This window comes from Rana temporaria, chromosome 6 (genome assembly GCF_905171775.1).
Source record: "Rana temporaria chromosome 6, aRanTem1.1, whole genome shotgun sequence".
Lineage (NCBI taxonomy): Eukaryota > Metazoa > Chordata > Amphibia > Anura > Ranidae > Rana > Rana temporaria.
Window position 1 is genome coordinate 55,539,039 of NC_053494.1, and position 18,597 is coordinate 55,557,635.

The 18,597-nt window shown below is 44.9% G+C and overlaps 1 protein-coding gene across 4 annotated transcripts in view; it reads right to left on the bottom strand.

The window, feature by feature from the left end:
* The window catches only part of EEF2K (eukaryotic elongation factor 2 kinase), a 173,237-nt gene that overhangs the window by 92,015 nt on the left and 62,625 nt on the right, over positions 1-18,597 (bottom strand). For all 4 annotated transcript variants that reach the window (XM_040356835.1, XM_040356836.1, XM_040356837.1 and 1 more), the window contains exon 2: positions 12,057-12,364. In XM_040356835.1, coding sequence (XP_040212769.1) covers positions 12,057-12,284 — 228 coding nt within the window. In that variant the 5' untranslated portion in view covers positions 12,285-12,364. The remainder of the gene's footprint in view (positions 1-12,056; positions 12,365-18,597) is intronic.

An 18,597-nucleotide genomic window follows, 5' to 3' on the forward strand; every position in this document is an offset into this window, starting at 1 on the left:
GAGACTGGTATCTAATTGGCTAGCCCAATAACAGCATGACATTCAAGTACAATCAGGGGATATATAAAGTTAAAAAGCATACATTGACAATAAATATATTGACAAAATAATCATCTTGATTTGGTGTCTACTCAGCGGACCAGATAGCACCATCCCAATTAATTTTAAACCTTGATGTTTATAACAAATAAAAATAATAACAGTACAATGCTATATATATATATGGACAAACTAAATACAGCAAAGACAAACATGGAGTAATCCAATGTTTGCCAGTAAACTGCAAATAATATTAATATGCTGTACAGAAAAAAAATACTATTGTTAAAAAACGTGGAGAAATATTAAAAAGATAAAACGTCTTAAAAAAACGTCTAAAAAATAACCAATAGAGGTAAATGTCATGCACCTAAGCGTTATCAATAAAACAATTGACATCTACCACTATGTCTCTATACCCTGTAAACAGTCATTTCAGCAAAAAAATGTTTTTCCTTTAAGGGCCCTTTCACATGTACAGATCCCATGAGGATCTGTACATGTCTCATCAGCTTGCTCAGTAAGGATCGCTCCGTTGATCCCTGCAGAGCCGGCAGATGACAGGGGGGTCCCCGCACACTGTGCATGGACCGCCCTGTCAGATCTCCGCTCTCTTCTATGAGGGGGATCGGATGAACACGGACCGTATGTCCATGTTCATCCAATCCGATGCCGCAGACGGATGGAAAAATAGGATTTTCCTCCTTCTGCAAAATCGGACCATAGCGGGGACCGATGAGATAGGGTGTCAGCGGATTTTCATCCTCTGACACCCGCTATCCCATAGGGATTAATGTATGTCCGTATTTCATCCAAAAAGGGATGGATAAAATACAGACATACTGTCCGCATGTGTGAAAGGGGCCTTATGTCAGTAGAGACAGTACTTACATGAATGGATTGTGCTGGTGGCTGCTGTGTTCCTTAAAATCAGCCACCCAGATAAGCCTCTGCTCCTGTCACAGACACTTGTCAAAAGTGCCGACTGTTCCCCCCACCCCACGTCTTCCCTCCTGTTCCATTCATAGAATCCATGGTATCAGTTCCCAAGCATTCTATGAATGGAGGAGGCAGACCTTTCAATTATCCGCCTGTCCTCTATTCATTGAGTGATTTTTGTTGCAGGAACTGATAGTATGGCATATATGAATGGAGCAGAGGGATGGAAAGAGCAGTCATGGTTGCTACTTTGATGAATGAACGACAGGTGCAGCAGCTCATATTAAAGTGGTTGGCTCCTAACATTGTTAAATACATTCTAACCAGAGCTTTTTTTCTCAGAAAATAGGTGCAGGAACTCAACCACGACCCATTCAAATTTCACAAACAGTAGAAGGGTCTTAAAGGTGCATTATATACCAGAATTGCATTACATACAGAGTGCAGAGTTCAGGGGGTTACAAAGCTGTCACTTGTAAACACAGAAACCAGACTTCTGTGTTTACAAGTGATTGTGGTGAGCAGGCACCAAAGGGTTTGAGCCATAGGTGGTGGTACTGAGTTCCCCCTGAAAAAAAGCCCCGATTCTAACCCAAAAAAAATATTATATATTATATATATATATATATATATATATACACACATACATACATACATACATATATATATATATATATATATATATATATACACACACATACATATATATATATATACATACATACAAAACTCTGGTAGTTGGTTGGAGGGAAGGGACACCCCTCCCACCTTTACACAAGAACAGAGCGGAGGCTGTCAATCAGCTGAAGATTCTTCCCATGTCACCTTTTTTCTCATGGTGTCAGGGAAACTTGTCAGAGGGGATTCATTCTGATAGCAGAGGAATAAAGCAGCAATGAAACTGCAGACAGAAACAACACTAAGTGCATAGAATGCATTAAGATAAAAAAAACCTTCTGTCTTTAGAACCACTTTAATTGATTACAAACTATAGAGGGATATGCTTTGTTTGTATTTTATGCCTAAGGTTTACAAACACGTTTATCCCCACAGTATCTGAAGATAACAGCTGCAGGGATGTAAACTTCAGCTTTAAAATATATTTTTGTAATTATACAGTATAGAACAGGGTTTCTCAACCAAGGTTCTATGGAACCCTAAAGTTCCTCCAGAGGTTGCTAGGGGTTCAATGAGCAACTTCTGCCCCTCAGATAACTTCCCACTGACACTATTGATCTTTTTAGTTATCTGTAAGGCCTCGTACACACGACCGAGTTTCTCGGCAAAAACCAGCAAGAAACTTGCTGGGAGATATTTTTTTGCTGAGGAAACCGGTCGTGTGTACATTTTCGTCGAGGAAACTGTCGAGAAACTCGACGAGCTAAAAAGAGAGCAAGTTCTCTATTTCCTTGACGGGAATGGAGAAAATTGGCTTGTCGAGTTTCTTGACGGATTCACAAGGAACTCGGCGAGCAAAACGATGTGTTTTGCCCGTCGAGTTTCTCGGTCGTGTGTACGGGGCCTTAGGGCGGAATTCTTCCCAATGACAAGCGTGAGAAAAATTCTTCCCACTGACCATCACACTAACGCACAGGTGTTAAACACAAGGCACGCGGGCCGAATCCGGCCCTCCAGGCCATTCCATCTGGCCCTCGCTTGCAGCTGTGACAACTTCCTTGTTCCTGCCCAACCTTGTTTCACCAGTCGGCAGCAGAGAGGAGGGCAGATCTCCTCTGCCAGATCCTGCCCTTCTCTGGGCAGCTGCAGACGTCTGCCCCCTCCCCATCTAAGCAGTTGGCAGCAGAGAGGAGGCCATAACTCCTTCTACTGAACCTATGCCTCCTACAGATCTAGCCGCAGCACCCCCTGGTCTATGCCCTCTAGTCCTCCTCCAGACTTTTTGCTTCCCAGCTCTACCTCCAGCTTCTTCCCGGCAGCTGCACAAGGTAAGGGGGGTTTACTGTGAGTAAGAGAGGGTGGGGGAATCTTGACTTCTGATGGTGGGGAGGCTCTTAACATCTGGTGTAAGGTGGTGCTCAACTGGCCCTTTGAGACAACAATAATGCCCATGCGGCCCACAATAAAATGGAGTTTGTCACCCCTGCACTAAACGTATCATGAGTTGTAGATATAGTCATTTTAACAGGGGTTCTGCAAGCCCAGAAAGTTGTTTCAAGGGTAATTTTGTGTTGAAAAGATTGAGAAAGCCTGATATAGATCATTGACAAGACATTTCTTTGTGCAATCTTGACTCACACTGAGCCTACAAATGTCTACGTGCTCTCCAGGCAGTTTTTAGCCACATCATCATCCAAAAAGGCAAAATATAGCACCATCTGGTTTGTGTTACCAGGGACTGCACTGATGGGGTTTCTTGTAAAGACAGCTCAGTGTTTTCTTCCATTCTTCTTCAGATAAAACGGAAAATGTTTTCCTCTTGACTGTACAGTTTGCTGACATGGATATCTAGTATCAGTGAAGCTGCAGATTTCATTTAACAGACATTATTGTCTTTGTGTTGGGGAAGATCACATGACCAGACAGTATGCTCCAAGCAATTAGTACTACATGCAATCAACCAACACAACTGCTGTAGAATGACTCAGGAAGAACGTATTAATCCATAGAGACACTTTGGTCATAGTTACTATGCTGCAAGTCCAAAGATAAAGATGTGTTTTTTTTTTTTTTTAGCCTGCTATTATGTTTCATATAAATGACTCTTGTTCCAAGAACAACATTCACTTTGAAATCTTGAATCTTTGAATTTTTCTGTCCCCCTTTATGGTAAAGTGCTGTTCAAACTGTTGGCACTATATGAATCCTTTATAATTATATGAATAATAATATTATTATTATTAATAATAATGAATGAAAACGTATATAGCGCAACACATGCAAACTTATTCGCCTCTGGGCGATTAATAATAATAATAATAATAATAATAATAATAATAGGCACAGAAATATTTACAGTAACAAGCTTATGCAAAAAGGCATTACAGCGGTCTTTCTCAACCTTTTCAAAATAGAGGAACCCTTTCTGGTCTCAGGGAACCCCTTCTAAAAATTACTACATCTTCAAATCATTATACTTTAGTGCAGGTTTTTTCAATCAATCAAGGTTACATGGCACCAATGCCGATCCTGACCTCCCTGGGGCCCTAAGCAAAATGGGGGGGGGGGGTATGGGGGCGCTGCCGACAGTGACATGTCACATTAAAGATTAAAGTTGAGAAGCGGGGGGGATGGGGTGTCCTGCTCTTGGAAATTACATCTTACATTAAAGTGAGAAGCGGGGGTGCTGACTTCCTACCTCTTCTCCCATGCAGCCAGCGAGTTGAGAAACGGGGTGAGGGGGCGAAAATGACTTCTCACCAGGCGGGGCCTCTAGTAATTTGGGGGGCCCTCCGCAGCTTTGCAGGGCCCTAAGCGGCTTGCATAGTGAGCCCATAAGGCAAGTCGGCCCTGCATGGAATCCTAGGGTTCCTCCAGAAGTTGCTAGGGCTTCCTTGAGCAATGAGCAACTTCTGCCTTTCTGATAGGATACTACTGACACCATTGATGTTTTTAGCTCTCTGTAAAGGGGGTAATTCCCCCCACTAACCTCAAGTGTAAGGCCCCTTTCACACGATAAGCCGGCTCGGATCCGCCTGTCCGTTTTTCAGGTGGATCCAAGCAGGCCACCGACTCCGTTGGGCAGGCGGATGTCAGCGGAGATGTGTCCATTGTCACCCGCAAGGAAACTCCCCTCCATATTAGCTAATGTTTCCATGCACGCTATTGGCTTTTTCAGGAGTTTACAGGTATAAAAAAAAAAAACACCAAACTCGTGTTTTTTGAAAGGAGCTTTCGAGCAGAAAAGAAGCCCAAGTGCCCAAAAACGTGCGAAAGAACATGAAAAGGCTCAAAGAAGCATTTTTTATATTAAAAAAGAGAGCGTTATGGACTGGCCTAGTCACAGCCCAATGTGAATTGCATTGAAATGGGGGGAATTAACGAAAGCAACTTCATTTGCACGACAGGCGTCCCGTGATTCTGTTTGAGTGATTTTACAGTGATTCGTCGAGCGACAACTGCGTAAAAATTGTGCTGCAATCAGGGTGCCATTGCAAGTGACAGGGATCGCACGGGTGTCCCGCAATTTGCCGCCATTTCAAATCGCGGGCAGAATCGTGGCGTTTCCGCCCGCAATTCGGATCGCTCAAATGTGAACGAGGCTTTAACTAAGTCATTAACAGAGACTGGTATACAGTTATACAAAATGGCCACAATAACTGGAATTGCCTGACGAATCACTGTAAAATCGCGGGACGCCTGTTGCCCAAAATAAGTTACTTTTGTTAATTCCCTCAATTTCTGCTAAACTGGGTAGAAGCAGCTTCAGAGGCCAACTTACTTACTTTTTCCACAGTACACCATCACATCTACTGCTATTGTTATAGAAATTATTACAAGGGCCCATTTTCCTTGTGTTTTTAATTGAAGGAGATCACCTTTATCTGTTTGAATGCAGATCTAATGTTTGCTGTTCAAATATGATAAAAGTCAACAACTTCCAAGGGGTGTACTTAAAGGGGTTGTAAAGGTACAATTTTTTTCCCTAAATAGCTTCCTTTACCTTAGTGCAGTCCTCCTTCACTTACCTCATCCTTCCATTTTGCTTTTAAATGTCCTTATTTCTTCTGAGAAATCTTCACTTCCTGTTCTTCTGTCTGTAACTCCACACAGTAATGCAAGGTTTTCTCCCTGGTGCGGAGTGTCGTGCTCGCCCCCTCCCTTGGACTACAGGAGAGTCAGGACGCTCTCTACGTTGCAGATAGAGAAAGGAGCTGTGTGTTAGTGGGCGTCCTGACTCTCCAGTAGTCCAAGGGAGGGTGCGGACCGTATGTCTGCATTTTCATCCATCCGTTTGCGGATGAAAACGGGACATACATTGGTCCCTATGTGATTGCAGGTGTCAGCGGATAAACATCCGCTGACACCCGTAATCACTCGCCTCCGCAAAGATCCGATTTTGTGGACGGAAGAAAACCCTATTTTTTCTTCCGTCTGCGGATCGAATCGGATGAACACGGACACACGGTCCGTGTTCATCTGATCCCCCATTGGGGAGAGCAGCAGGCGGCTCAGCGGGGACATACGGAGCGATTCCCCGCTGAGCTTACGGACACACGGTGGCGGATCATTACTGATCCGCCCCGTGTGAAAGGGCCCTTACTCAATGATGAGATTTTTATAACAATAATGTGGCTGTGAAGTACCTGGCTAGTTGACATAGTTAAAAGGGTTTATGTTGAACCTTGTTCTCCATGCATCGTCTACTTTTTAACCACTTAAGATCCGGACCTTTATGCAGGACCTGGCCAGTTTTGCCAGTTTTTGCGATTCGGCACTGTGTCGCTTTAACTGACAATTGCACGTCGTGCGATGTGGCTCCCAAACAAAATTGGCGTCCTTTTGTTCCCACAATTAGAGCTTTCTTTTGGTGGTATTTGATCACCTCTGCGGTTTTTATTTTTTGCGCTATAAACAAAAATAAAGCGACAATTTTGAAAAAAAATCAATATTTTTTACTTTTTGCTATAATAAATATACCCAAAAATATATAACATTTCTTTTTCTCAGTTTAGGCCGATACGTATTCTTCTACCCATTTTTAGTAAAAAAAAAAAAAAAAAAAATCGCAATAAGTGTTTATCGATTGGTTTGCGCAAAATTTATAGCGTTTACAAAATAGGACAGTTTTATTGCATTTTTATTGATTTTTTTTTCACTACTAATGGCGGCGATCAGCTTTTTTTTCCGTGACCGCGACATAATGGGGACACATCGGACAATTTTGACACATTTTTGGGACCATTGTCATTTTTTACAGCAAAAAATGCTATAAAACTGCATCGTTTACTGTGAAAATGACAATTGCAGTTTGGGAGTTAACCACTAGGGGGCGCTGAAGGGGTTAAGTGTGACCTCATATGTGTTTCTAACTGTAGGGGGCGGGGCTGGACGTGTGACGTCATTGATCGTGTTTCCCTATATCAGGGAACACACGATCAATGACACTGCCACAACGAAGAACAGGGAAGGTGTGTTCACACACACACACACACACACACACACACACACACCTCTCCCCGTTCTTCGGCTCCGGAGGACCGATCGCGGGACACCGGCGCCGATCGGGCCCGCGGGCATGGAGCTTCGGACCGGGTCACGTGCACGCGGCGGCTGGGCTTAAAGGGTCACGTACAGGTACGTGGAAGTGCCCAGCCGTGCCATTCTGCCGACATATATCGGCGTGAAGGGGTCCTTAATTGGTTAAATGTACCGCCCACATTCAACCCTGCTAAAATAATGAATAAAACTTTAAATGGTTCGTTAATGGTCACCATTCTCCTAGCTTCCAATATGTAAGAGTTGATGTCATCATCCAAATAAAAAGATAAAAAAATAAAATGAGAACCGGCACCAATAAAATGTATCTAAAATATTCGAAAGCAGCACCAAAAACGAATAAAGCATGAAAAAAAATGATAAGGGCGCAAATAGAACATGTGCTAATATCTAATAATAAAGTACATAAGTGTCAACAGTCCAAACTAAAACAGAAAATGTGTATATATTATATATATTATACAGCCCTCAAAATTTCCACTCGCCTACTAGCATTTGGCGAGTGGATTTAAGCTGGGGGCGAGTGATGACAGGGCTGCATGACCAATCTCCCTCCAATCTGTGCCTACACTTAGAGTCCCGATGAGATTGGTGGCCGAAGAGGAAAGGTGCATGCTCGGGAAAAGTAGTCTGGTGAGCCGCGCACAGGCAGAGCAGTACACAGGTGCTCTACTTACAATTCTCATTAAGCCATGGGACCCAACAGTATGACCTCTCTGAGCCTGCCCCCCTCCCCCGGGCCCCGACCAATGTAGCTGGAGAGCAGAAAGTAATGAGTGAGGTGGAGGATTGCCAAAATTACCACTCCGGTGCAGCGCTCACTGAAAGTTGCCCTGACATGAGAGCGGCAGCCTTCTAGTTTGTGCAATTTTCTTCTCCTTGTGCTCTATGTACGTGTCCAACAGTTTAGCCTGAGCACTGTGAACAGACTGGTCTCAATGTGTGCTGTGCGCTGTCAGTGTGCGCTGTGCTATGGTGTCAATGGCTGTGCAGTTGTGTGGATCTCAGTGCTGGATTGTACTCCCTCCCGCTGTGCTGCAGCTCCTCTCTGCCAGCCTGAATAAAAGGGGGAAGTGGGGACATGCAAGCGTGGAGCTGCACACACAGGCTCCTGATGATGAGATGAATGGGAGAGAGAGAGAGAGAGAGAGAGGATGGATGGGAGTTGCAGAGGAGACAGCAAGAGAATGGGGAAGAGACCCAGTTCTAGTGCCCTGTCCCTCTGGTCTGCCCCCAGTGCCCTGTCCCTCTGGTCTGCCCCCAGTGCCCTGTCCCTCTGGTCTGCCCCCAGTGCCCTGTCCCTCTCGTCTGCCCCCAGTGCCCTGTCCCTCTGGTCTGCCCCCAGTGCCCTGTCCCATTTTGTTAAAGTTGTTGTTGGTAATATTTAATTTTGTAACTTGATTCTGCATAAAACATTGTCATTCCATGACATAATCTACGAGGGCGTGTTTACGGGTGCAATTAGGCGCATGGCAGTGTATGAATTAGATGGGGCAACTGGTGGCGAGTAACTCTTGAGGCCTGGCTAGTAGCTCAGGACTTGAAATTTTGAGCCCTGTATTACACACACACACATATATATACACACACACATATATACACCCGTATTTATCGTCGTATAACTTTAAGAGGGGAAGTTTCAGGAAAAAATCTTTCTACAGCCCCCTGCTTATAACACGCAGGCACAGTTTACCCTCTATTTTCAGGGTAAAAAAGTGAGTGTTATACGCCAATAAATACAGTATATAAAATAATTCAGGTCTTCTTATAAAAACTCCAACACCGTGCTTCCTAAAGTGCAGAGTGCTTACATTTTTTCAAAAGTGCTTCACCTGAAGTGACATATAATTGTGCTCACTAGATATCTTTGGCCACAAAGTGACCACCAGGCATGTAAAATGATAGGGATCCGTCCTTCGTTGGCTATACTCTTTCAAGCCTTACACAGATACTGCTTCCAAGAATTAGCCTGGGCTTCACTCCAATCATTAATGGTATAAGATAATATGCTCTTCAATCAATATAAACTCCTGAGTATGTATCCACAGCTCACTTCCACTCAATCTGCAAAGTTTGGCTCCACCATGAATGAGCCACAGAGAGGCATAGATAGTGTAATACTGTCTTTAATTTCTTAAGAGCACTTACAAATCATGTGCGTAGTACAGCAGGTTACAGCGCAGCTTTGAGAGGAGGCAGGGGCCCGTCCGTCACTGGTATGTGATATGAGAAGCGCGGCATGCGGCTCAGCTGTCACAATGGGGGTGGAGTGCTCCTGTCATCAGCGTGCGCGTTGGCTGTCATCATCCAGCCAACTATATCCTGGGGAATGCAGAATACTCCAGCACAGTGCAGAATCATCTTCTCAGCAAGATTTGGGCTACTAGGTGTAGAGGTCACCCTTGCCTAGCTGCCACAGGTACAAGTAATCTAATATTATTCTCCACAGGTTTCAACAGGAGGGGGGGGCCTTAAACGTGGATCTTGCTGATTAGGTTAGGGTGACCAGACATCCCCGGTTTCCCGGGGACAGTGCCCAGATTGAGGACTCTGTCCCTGGATTGCAGTGGCATGGGGAGGGGCATCTGGTACTCTCGCCATGGGTGCAACATTTGAGGGGGGGGCGCAAAATCATTACTGTGCCCCCCCCCCCAAGTGTGCAGTGTTGCCCCTCCGCCCAGGGACTCCTGTAGTCCAGGATGTCTCCCATGATCCCTCTAGTGCGGCCGCCCCTTGTGTGTGAGAACCGCGGAGAGGAGGGGCGGTGCAGAGTGTATGGTGGCTATTGGAGAAGCGCTTGGCAGGGGATACTGAGGAGCTGCTGGGTGTCAGGAACAGTACCTGGTGCTGGGGAGGGCCCTGCTCTAATAGATTATCATGGAGGCCATGGAGAGGTGAGCAAAATCAACCTAACTACACTGTTCATGTAGGGGGGGGGGGGGGGGTGAGTAGTGCAGGAATCAGGTAGGTTAGTGTAATGGTCAGTATAGAACTCAGGTAGGTCAGTGTAGGAATCAGGTAGTTTAGTATAGTGGTCAGTGTAGGAATCAGGTAGGACAGTGTAGGAATCAGGTAGGACAGTGTAGGAATCAGGTAGGACAGTGTAGGAATCAGGTAGGACAGTGTAGGAATCAGGTAGGACAGTGTAGGAATCAGGTAGGACAGTGTAGGAATCAGGTAGGACAGTGTAGGAATCAGGTAGGACAGTGTAGGAATCAGGTAGGACAGTGTAGTGGTCAGTGTAGGAATCAGGTAGGACAGTGTAGGAATCAAGTTAGTCAGTACTACTGTACTAGTAGAAGGGGGTGCAAATTTCTTGCCTTGTCCGGGGCGCTGACAACCCACACCACACCACTGACTGCATATATAATTTAAGGAAAATATGTGTATAAAATAGTTTACCATTTGCCAATAAAAAAAATACGTCCCGGTCACCTTAGATTAGGTGCAAGGTCTGCTTTCAAGTATCACAAAAGGCAACATCTTTATTTTGTAGTCTCTGATAAAACAGAGAAGAATTATAACGTCTATCAGATTTTTTTTATCAGTGTCCCTGTTAGAGCCGGTTCACACTGGGGCGACCTGGGATCCGACTTGAAGTCTCCCCAAGTCGTGTGGTTGAGAAAATCAATGGAAGTGAATGGGAGCCGTCTTAGAGCGGGTTCACACAGGGGCGGCACGACTTCGGGGGCAACACGGCCAGGCGACATGAAGACGACATCTAAGGCGACTTGCAAAATGACTTCTGTATAGAAGTCAATGCAGGTCGCCCCGAGTCGCCCCCCGAAGTAGTACAAGAACCCTTTTCTAAGTTGGAGCGACTTGCGTCGCTCCTATTAGAACGGTTCTATTCACTAGAATGGGACGCGTCTTGTCAGGCGGCTGCGTCGCCCGACGAGTCGCCCCAGTGTGAACCGGGTCTTAATGTACACTACTGAAGTCGCTCCGACTTCAGAAAAGGTTCCTGTACTACTTCAATCGGACTTCTATGCAACTTGTACCCATTGATTTCAATGGAAGTTGCCTCAGAAGTCGGATCACTGTCTTAACTGAAGCAACAATACAGGAAGATAACATACATTTCTCAGGCAAACCCCTCCCTCCCACAGAGCCGATTGTTGTTTGATTGGCCACTGGAAAGCCTCCTGTCCTGGAGGCGACTTTAAGTTGCCTGATGATTCATACTCAAGTCGTGTCCAAGTTGCCTCCCAAAGTCGCGCTCGTGTTGCCCCTGTGTGAACCAACTCGAGAGATTCACCCTCTGTATTTGTCATGTTTACCATTATCACCAAGAGTGAAAGTGAAAAAATAAGTAAAAATTGGGGGTTTTCCCCAGAACAGTAATAGAGGGAGAAAATCTTCCAATGGGGAAACTAGTTCTGGTGACACCCTGGGATTTTCCTTACTTTGGATTGATTTCCTCTCACTTCCTGTTTTGGCTATCAGGCAGGATGTGAAGGGTAATCTCCCCTATGAACATATAGGCCAAAAAAAAAAAAAAGCCTGATAGAGGTTATAACCCTCCCTTTACTTTATCCACAATGAAAAAAAGTTTTGCCTTTAGTTCTACCTCAATTTACTATCCAGTACATATCTTCCTGCAATCTTTTCTAAATACATTTCAGTTGTTTTGTACAGTTTTGCAGTGTTTTTATTCCTTTTTCATGCCCTAATTAAGATCAATCTCTTTTGGCTTGTTTGTATATGGTTCTTTCATATCATAGCATTGTGCTATGTTACTTGAACATGAACCTGCACACATAGGCAAACGCAGAATATGTAATACATTAAGAATATTAAAAGAAATGTGTGCAAATGAAAACACCAAATGTATCTGAAGGTAGAAAACCGCCTTTAAACACCCTTCTATCACTGCCACACATTTTAGTATTCTTACATACCCTGAAACTGTTTCTAGGCGATGAACTGCTTCCATAGTCGTTTGCCTTTGGAAGACTGCCAAACAAGCGCGTCTTTTTCTTCTTAGAATCATGGGGTGATGATGAGTAGTCATCTGTGATGGGGCAGATGAAGTAATTGTCCTCCTCATCGCTGTCACCTTTGCAATCCTTTAAAATGTGACCATTATCCAGCCCCTCCATCCTAAACATGAGATCTTCGTCTGCCATTGTGTCAGGGATGTCGGCAATATTCGTTGGATGACTGATCTAGCCAGACTGCTGATGTAGATTTGCATTCAGGAAAAGGCCTGCGAGGCAATACACACAATCAATAATCAATATACATTATTACAAGCGAGAGGCATATCACATCAACACATAATGAAAATAAGCAATGGAGTGCTAGAATTAACTGCCATCAACTAGAAACCAGATTCAACAGTTTAGTGCACTTGATGAATGTTTCCTTATTGGTTAACTACTTAACCCCCGGACCATATTGCTGGTCAAAGACCAGAGCACTTTTTGCGATTCGGGACTGCGACGCTTTAACTGACAATTGCGCGGTCGTGCGACGTGGCTCCCAAACAAAATTGGCGTCCTTTTTTTCCCACAAATAGAGCTTTCTTTTGGTGGTATTTGATCACCTCTGCGGTTTTTATTTTTTGCGCCATAAACAAAAATAGAGCGACAATTTTGAAAAAAAATAATATTTTTTACATTTTGCTGTAATAAATATCCCCCAAAAAATATATAAAAAAAAATTTTTTTCCTTAGTTTAGGCCGATACGTATTCTTCTACGCGCACGGGAGTCGGGGGCGAGCGGGGGGCGCTCGAAGAGCGGACGTATAGCTACGGGCTTTCGCCCAGGAGAGCCGACCTGCCGCCGTATAATGACGGTGGCTGGTCGGCTAGTGGTTAAAGGGGTTGAAAAGGTACAACTTTTTTTTTTTCCTGAATAGCTTCCTTTACCTTAGTGCAGTCCTCCTTCACTTACCTCATCCTTCCATTTTGCTTTTACATGTCCTTTCTTCTGAGAAATTCTCACTTCCTGTTCTTCTGTCTGTAACTCCACACAGTAATGCAAGGCTTTCTCCCTGGTGTGGAGTGTCGTGCTCTCCCTTGAGGGGGCGAGAAGGAGAGTCAGGACACTCTCTACGTTAAAGATAGAGAAAGGAGCTGTGTGTTAGTGGCAAAATGGAAGGATGAGGTAAGTGAAGGAGGACTGCACTACAGTAAAAGAAGCTATTTAGGGGGGAATTTTGTTTTACCTTTACAACCCCTTTAATTTGTAAACTACTGTGTGAAGTTCCTTTTTAAAGTGGAGGTTCACCCTCCCAAAAAATTCTGACAGGTTGCCGACAGAACCCGAACGTCGGTGCGCAGGGGCCGTATAGAGCCGCACCGACGTTCGAGTTTTTTCGGCAACCTGTGACGCACAGTATGCGCCGTTCGGAAGCCTGTCAATCACAGGCAGTGCTTGAGAACGCTCAGTCCCGCGGGATCAACGGGGGGTGAAAATCGTGATAACGAGGTATGTGCTGAGAAAAAAAAAAAAAACACCGGCATTCTGTCGGTAGGATGGCTCGACTCCATGTGATGTCAGAATTTTTTTTGAGGGTGAACCTCCACTTTAAGTACTCCAATAGTTACCTTCTTTTTTTTATTCCCTATGGAATCTCTAAGGATTGCCTGTTATTGCTGTTTCCCATGTGAAATGGGCTGAACTGGTTTTATTTTGCCTATGGAGAAAAGCTGTGCATTAGTAAATCACTCATTTACATCCTGTGTGTTCTTCGTTACAAAATGACAGTTCACTTTCCACCATTCCCAGGAAAGTTAATAGTAAAACAGGGGGATCTACTGCCCTTATTGTTCATATCACCGATTAACGTGTTAACTTTAAAGCGGGGGTTCACCCGAAAAAAAAAAAATTCTTTATCTACCATACAAACGAGCATACTAGCGTCAGCTACATTATGCCTTTTTTTTTTTTTTTGTGGTGTACTTACGGTTTAATCCGTAACTTTCGTTTCAGACTCCGGCCGGGAAATGGGCGTTCCTATGAAGACGGGTTCATGATTGATGTCCAGCTATGGCGTGTCATGCCTTCCGAAAAAAGCCGAAATAGGGCGCGGACATATACCGCGCCTGTGCAGTCAGCTCCTAGTCTGTGCGCAGGCCCTGTATAGCGCCGTGAAGAGCGGAGTCCTATTCCGGCTATTTTCGGAACGTGTGACGCGCCATAGCCGGCCGTCAATCATGTTCCACTCTTCATAGGAACGCCCATTCCCCGCGGGTGTCTGAAACAAAACTTACGGATTAAACCGTAAGTACAGCACAAAAAAAAAAAAAAAAAAGGCACACTGTAGCTGATGCTAGTATGCTAGTTTGGATGGTACAAAAGGTGTGTTTTTGGGTGAACCTCCGCTTTAAGGCGCGTACACACGATCGGTTAAACCGATGAGAACGGGCTGATGGACCATTGGTTATTTATCCATCGGTTAAAAAAAAGCCAACTTCTTTTAAATTTAACCGATGGATTCTTAACCGATAGAAAAAAAAACGATCGTTAGTAGGCACGACCATCAGTTAAAAATCCACGCATGCTCAGAATCAAGTCGACGCATGCTTGGAAGCATTGAACTTCGTTTTTTTCATCACATCGTTGTGTTTTATGTCACTGCGTTCTGACACGATCGTTTTTTTAACCGATGGTGTGTAGGCACGACTGACCATCAGTCAGCTTCATCGGTTAACCGATTAAAACGGTCCATCAGATGGACCGATTGTGTGTACAGGGCATAAAGCAATCTTTAGATAAATAAAGAACGTGACTAATCCTGTTGGTTGGCCTGGCGAAGTGTCACATTGTGTTTGGTCACAATCCAAGTGCTAAAGGATGTTTTTATTTTGTATAAGCAGGCATGCTTGGATTGCCTGTGTGTATGTTTATGCTATGGATGACGGAGGAAGATCAGAAGAATACCGCCGCTGTCAGCTCTAATAATAACCATCAGCTGAAAATACCCAACATACTGTAGCTGATCACGTATTCCATCATATATGGCCAGCTGAGGTGTCTGTAGCCTGATCCAGCCAAAACAAGCTTTTGTTTGTGTCCCTGTTGGTGTGATATTCATATCAACTCCTGTAATGAGAGATACTGAGGTAAGTCTCCCTAATAGCTACAGGAGGGTAATTAAAGGAGTAGCTTGGGCTATATAAAATAAATAAATACTTATTCCCATGCTGCAGTTGTCCCACATCAGCCCCAAGCCTGAAAACTGAGTGATCACAAGACATCTGATCGCTCAGTTCTTGGTCTGTTTTGAGTCTCTGCTCTCCTCCTCCAGCACTCACTGGGGTGCTGGGCACACGGATGAGAGCCAAAGTCGCTGTCAATCAGGCAGCAGGGTGGATCCTGGCAATATGATCAAGATCCATACACAGTCTGGAGCGGCTCTGTGACCTCTGACATTAGGCTTTAGCACGTTATCAGCGGACTCTGGATCACAGGACAGCAAACGGAAGTGATCTCGTGTGACCCAGAAGAGGTACAGCCAAAAGGACTTACTCTAACGAACATATTTCTCTAACCATTTCCTGCTCCATTAAAAATTAAAACCTTCACCTCCATGATACCCAATCCAAATGCTTGGCCGGAGCTGGTTAATTAGGCATTTAGGGCCAGATTCTCAGAGACTTACGTTGGCGTATCAGTAGATGCGCCGTTGCAAGTCCGAATCTGCGTCGTCGTACATTTAAGCGTATTCTGGAAACCAGATACGCTTAAATTAGGCTAAGATACAAGCGGCGTAAGTCTCCTACGCAGTCGTATCTTAGGGTGCATATTTACGCTGGCCGTTAGGTGGCGCTTCCGTTGAGTTCGGCGTATAATATGCAAATGACTAGATACGCCGATTCATGAAAGTACGTGCGCCCGTAGCAATTAGTTACGCTGTTTACGTTAGAGATACGCCGGCGTAAAGATAAAGCTGGTCTCTAGGTGGCGCATCCCATGCAAAGTATGGACGTCGGAACAAGCGTATCTTTTTACGTTGTTTGCGTAAGTCGTACGCGAATAGGGCTGTGCGTAAATTACGTTCACGTCACAGGCATTGAGCCGACGTATCTTTGGGCGTAAATACGACGTGATAGCGCGCATGCGCCGTTCGTTCGGCCATGCATCTACATGGGGTCAAGCCTCATTTAAATACAACACGCCCCCTACAGCCTACTTTGAATTACGCGCGCTTACGCCGGCCCATTTACGCTACGCCGCCGTAACTTAGGAGGCAAGTGCTTTCTGAATACAGCACTTTCCTCTCTAAGTTGCGGCAATACGGTACGCCCGCGCAACGTAGATCGGCCGTACGTGAATCTAGGCCTTAGACCGGGTGCATCCAATTCTGATGTTTTAGTGCCCCCGGGAGGCAAAGATGCATTATCCTGCCCCGTTGTCTGCAGCCTGTCAAATTCTATTCTTTTTTTGCCGTATGCTTTCAGAGATGCATGTCCAGAACACAGGTATTTGGCCTTCCGCGCATACGTCCTGATGAAAGGGCCCTAAGCTGGAGTACGACTCAGTACAGCGTTCAGCCCCCTCCAGCTGGGGCATATTTTAGCCTGACATAGACTTTGACAGGCTGCAGACAGCTGGGCTGGACGCTGTACCTAGTGTGCAACGTGCCCTAAACTGCCCATAGACCAATCTTGGCCAGGTCAGCAGGGTCAGGCTGAGATTCGAACCATGTATTGTGTAGGCTGATTCTACTCAAGTTGATTGATTGATCCACTTGGGTACAACCAGCATGTCACATTTTTCATGAGATTAGTGCCTGTGGCTATAGCTGCTGGTAATAATCACTGTGTGTTCTTCTTCCCCCCCGAGGAGAACACAATGGCACCACGGGAGGGATTCCCCCCATCAATCCCTGACTGTGTTGATGGGGGAATCAAGCAATTTTCTTTCCTGTAACCTGTGGCTGTAGGAAAGAAAATCACACCATCTTTGGGCGTCTTTAGGCAGCAGAATCCCATCTTGGTGAGCGAAGGAAACTGTCTGTACACAATGGTGTATGGTCAACTTATCAGTGTCAACAGAGCATAAAAGCAAATATGGAAACGCCACAGCGGTTGTATGCTAAAGGTTCTATTTATAGAAGCTTTTCCTTTATAGCCCTTTCAAGCCTTAACCACTTGTCGACTGCGCTACAGCCGAATGACAGCTACAGCACGACCATACGACGTCCTCCCATGATCACGCCTACCGTGTGCCGGCTGCGGCGCGCTCTGAGATCACCATGTCCACAGCTGATCACAGATTAGGGTAAAGAGCCAATCAGGGGCTCTTGACCACGTGATCAGCTGTGTCCAATCACAGCTGATCATGATGTAAACAAAAGCCGGTTCTCGCCATTCCTTTTCTCACGCTGATAGCGTGAGGAGAGGAGAGCCGATACCTGGCTTGTGTGAAAGGGACGTCTACACTGATAATCAAAGCAGTTCCAAAAGTGTCCACCAGTGCAGCCTATCAGCGCCCATCAGTGCTACCCATTAGTGCCCATCAGTGCTGCCTTATCAGTGCAGTCCATCAGTGCACATCAGTGAAGGAGAAAAATGACCTGTTTGCTAAATTTTATAACAAACTATGAAAAATGTTTGTTTTTTCAAAATTTCCAGTCTTTTTTCGTTAATTTAGTAAAGAATAAAAAAACCTACTGGTAATTAAATACCACCAAAAGAAATCTCTATTTGTGTGAAAAAAAAAATGTAATTCAAAGTATGACAGCGCTAAAAACTGGAAATTGGCCTGGGCCGGAAAAGGGTGAAAGTGCACAGCAGGTGGTTAAAAGCTAACTCTACCTTTTTCACAATGTTACACCTGTATTTAGGGTGAAACACGTAAAGTGTAAAAAGGACCCCGCCCACCAACACTCCAGCTCTCCAATTGGAAGTCCGTACAGAGGTATGGAGAGGGAGTCCGTTTTTATGCCAAAAAATTATGTATGGACATTTTATGTCTTAAAATGGCCATAGATGGTTCGAATCTCGGGCAGTTTAGCAGCAACCAGCTAAAATTTGAACCATGTATAGGCAGGCTGAATGTACCCAAGTTAATCGACCGATCAACTCGGGTACAATCAGCCTGCTGGATTTTACATGCAAATATTGCTAGCAGCTGTTATAGCCGCTAGCAATAATCACAGCAGGAGAACACAATGGCTTGGCGGGAGGGATTCCCCAAAAAACAGTGGGCCAGATTCACAGAAAAAGTACGCCGGAGTATCTGCTGATACTCCAGCGTACTTTCAAATTTGCCGCGTCGTATCTTTATTTGTGATTCACAAACCAAGTACGACGGCATTTGGCTAAGATCCGACAGGCGTACGGCTTCGTACGCCTTCGGATCTTAGGATGCAATACTTCGGCGACCACTGGGTGGAGTTTGCGTCGTTTTCCGCGTCGGGTATGCAAATTAGCTCTTTACGGCGATCCACGAAGGTACGTGCGTTCGTCGCATTCTCTTACGTCGTC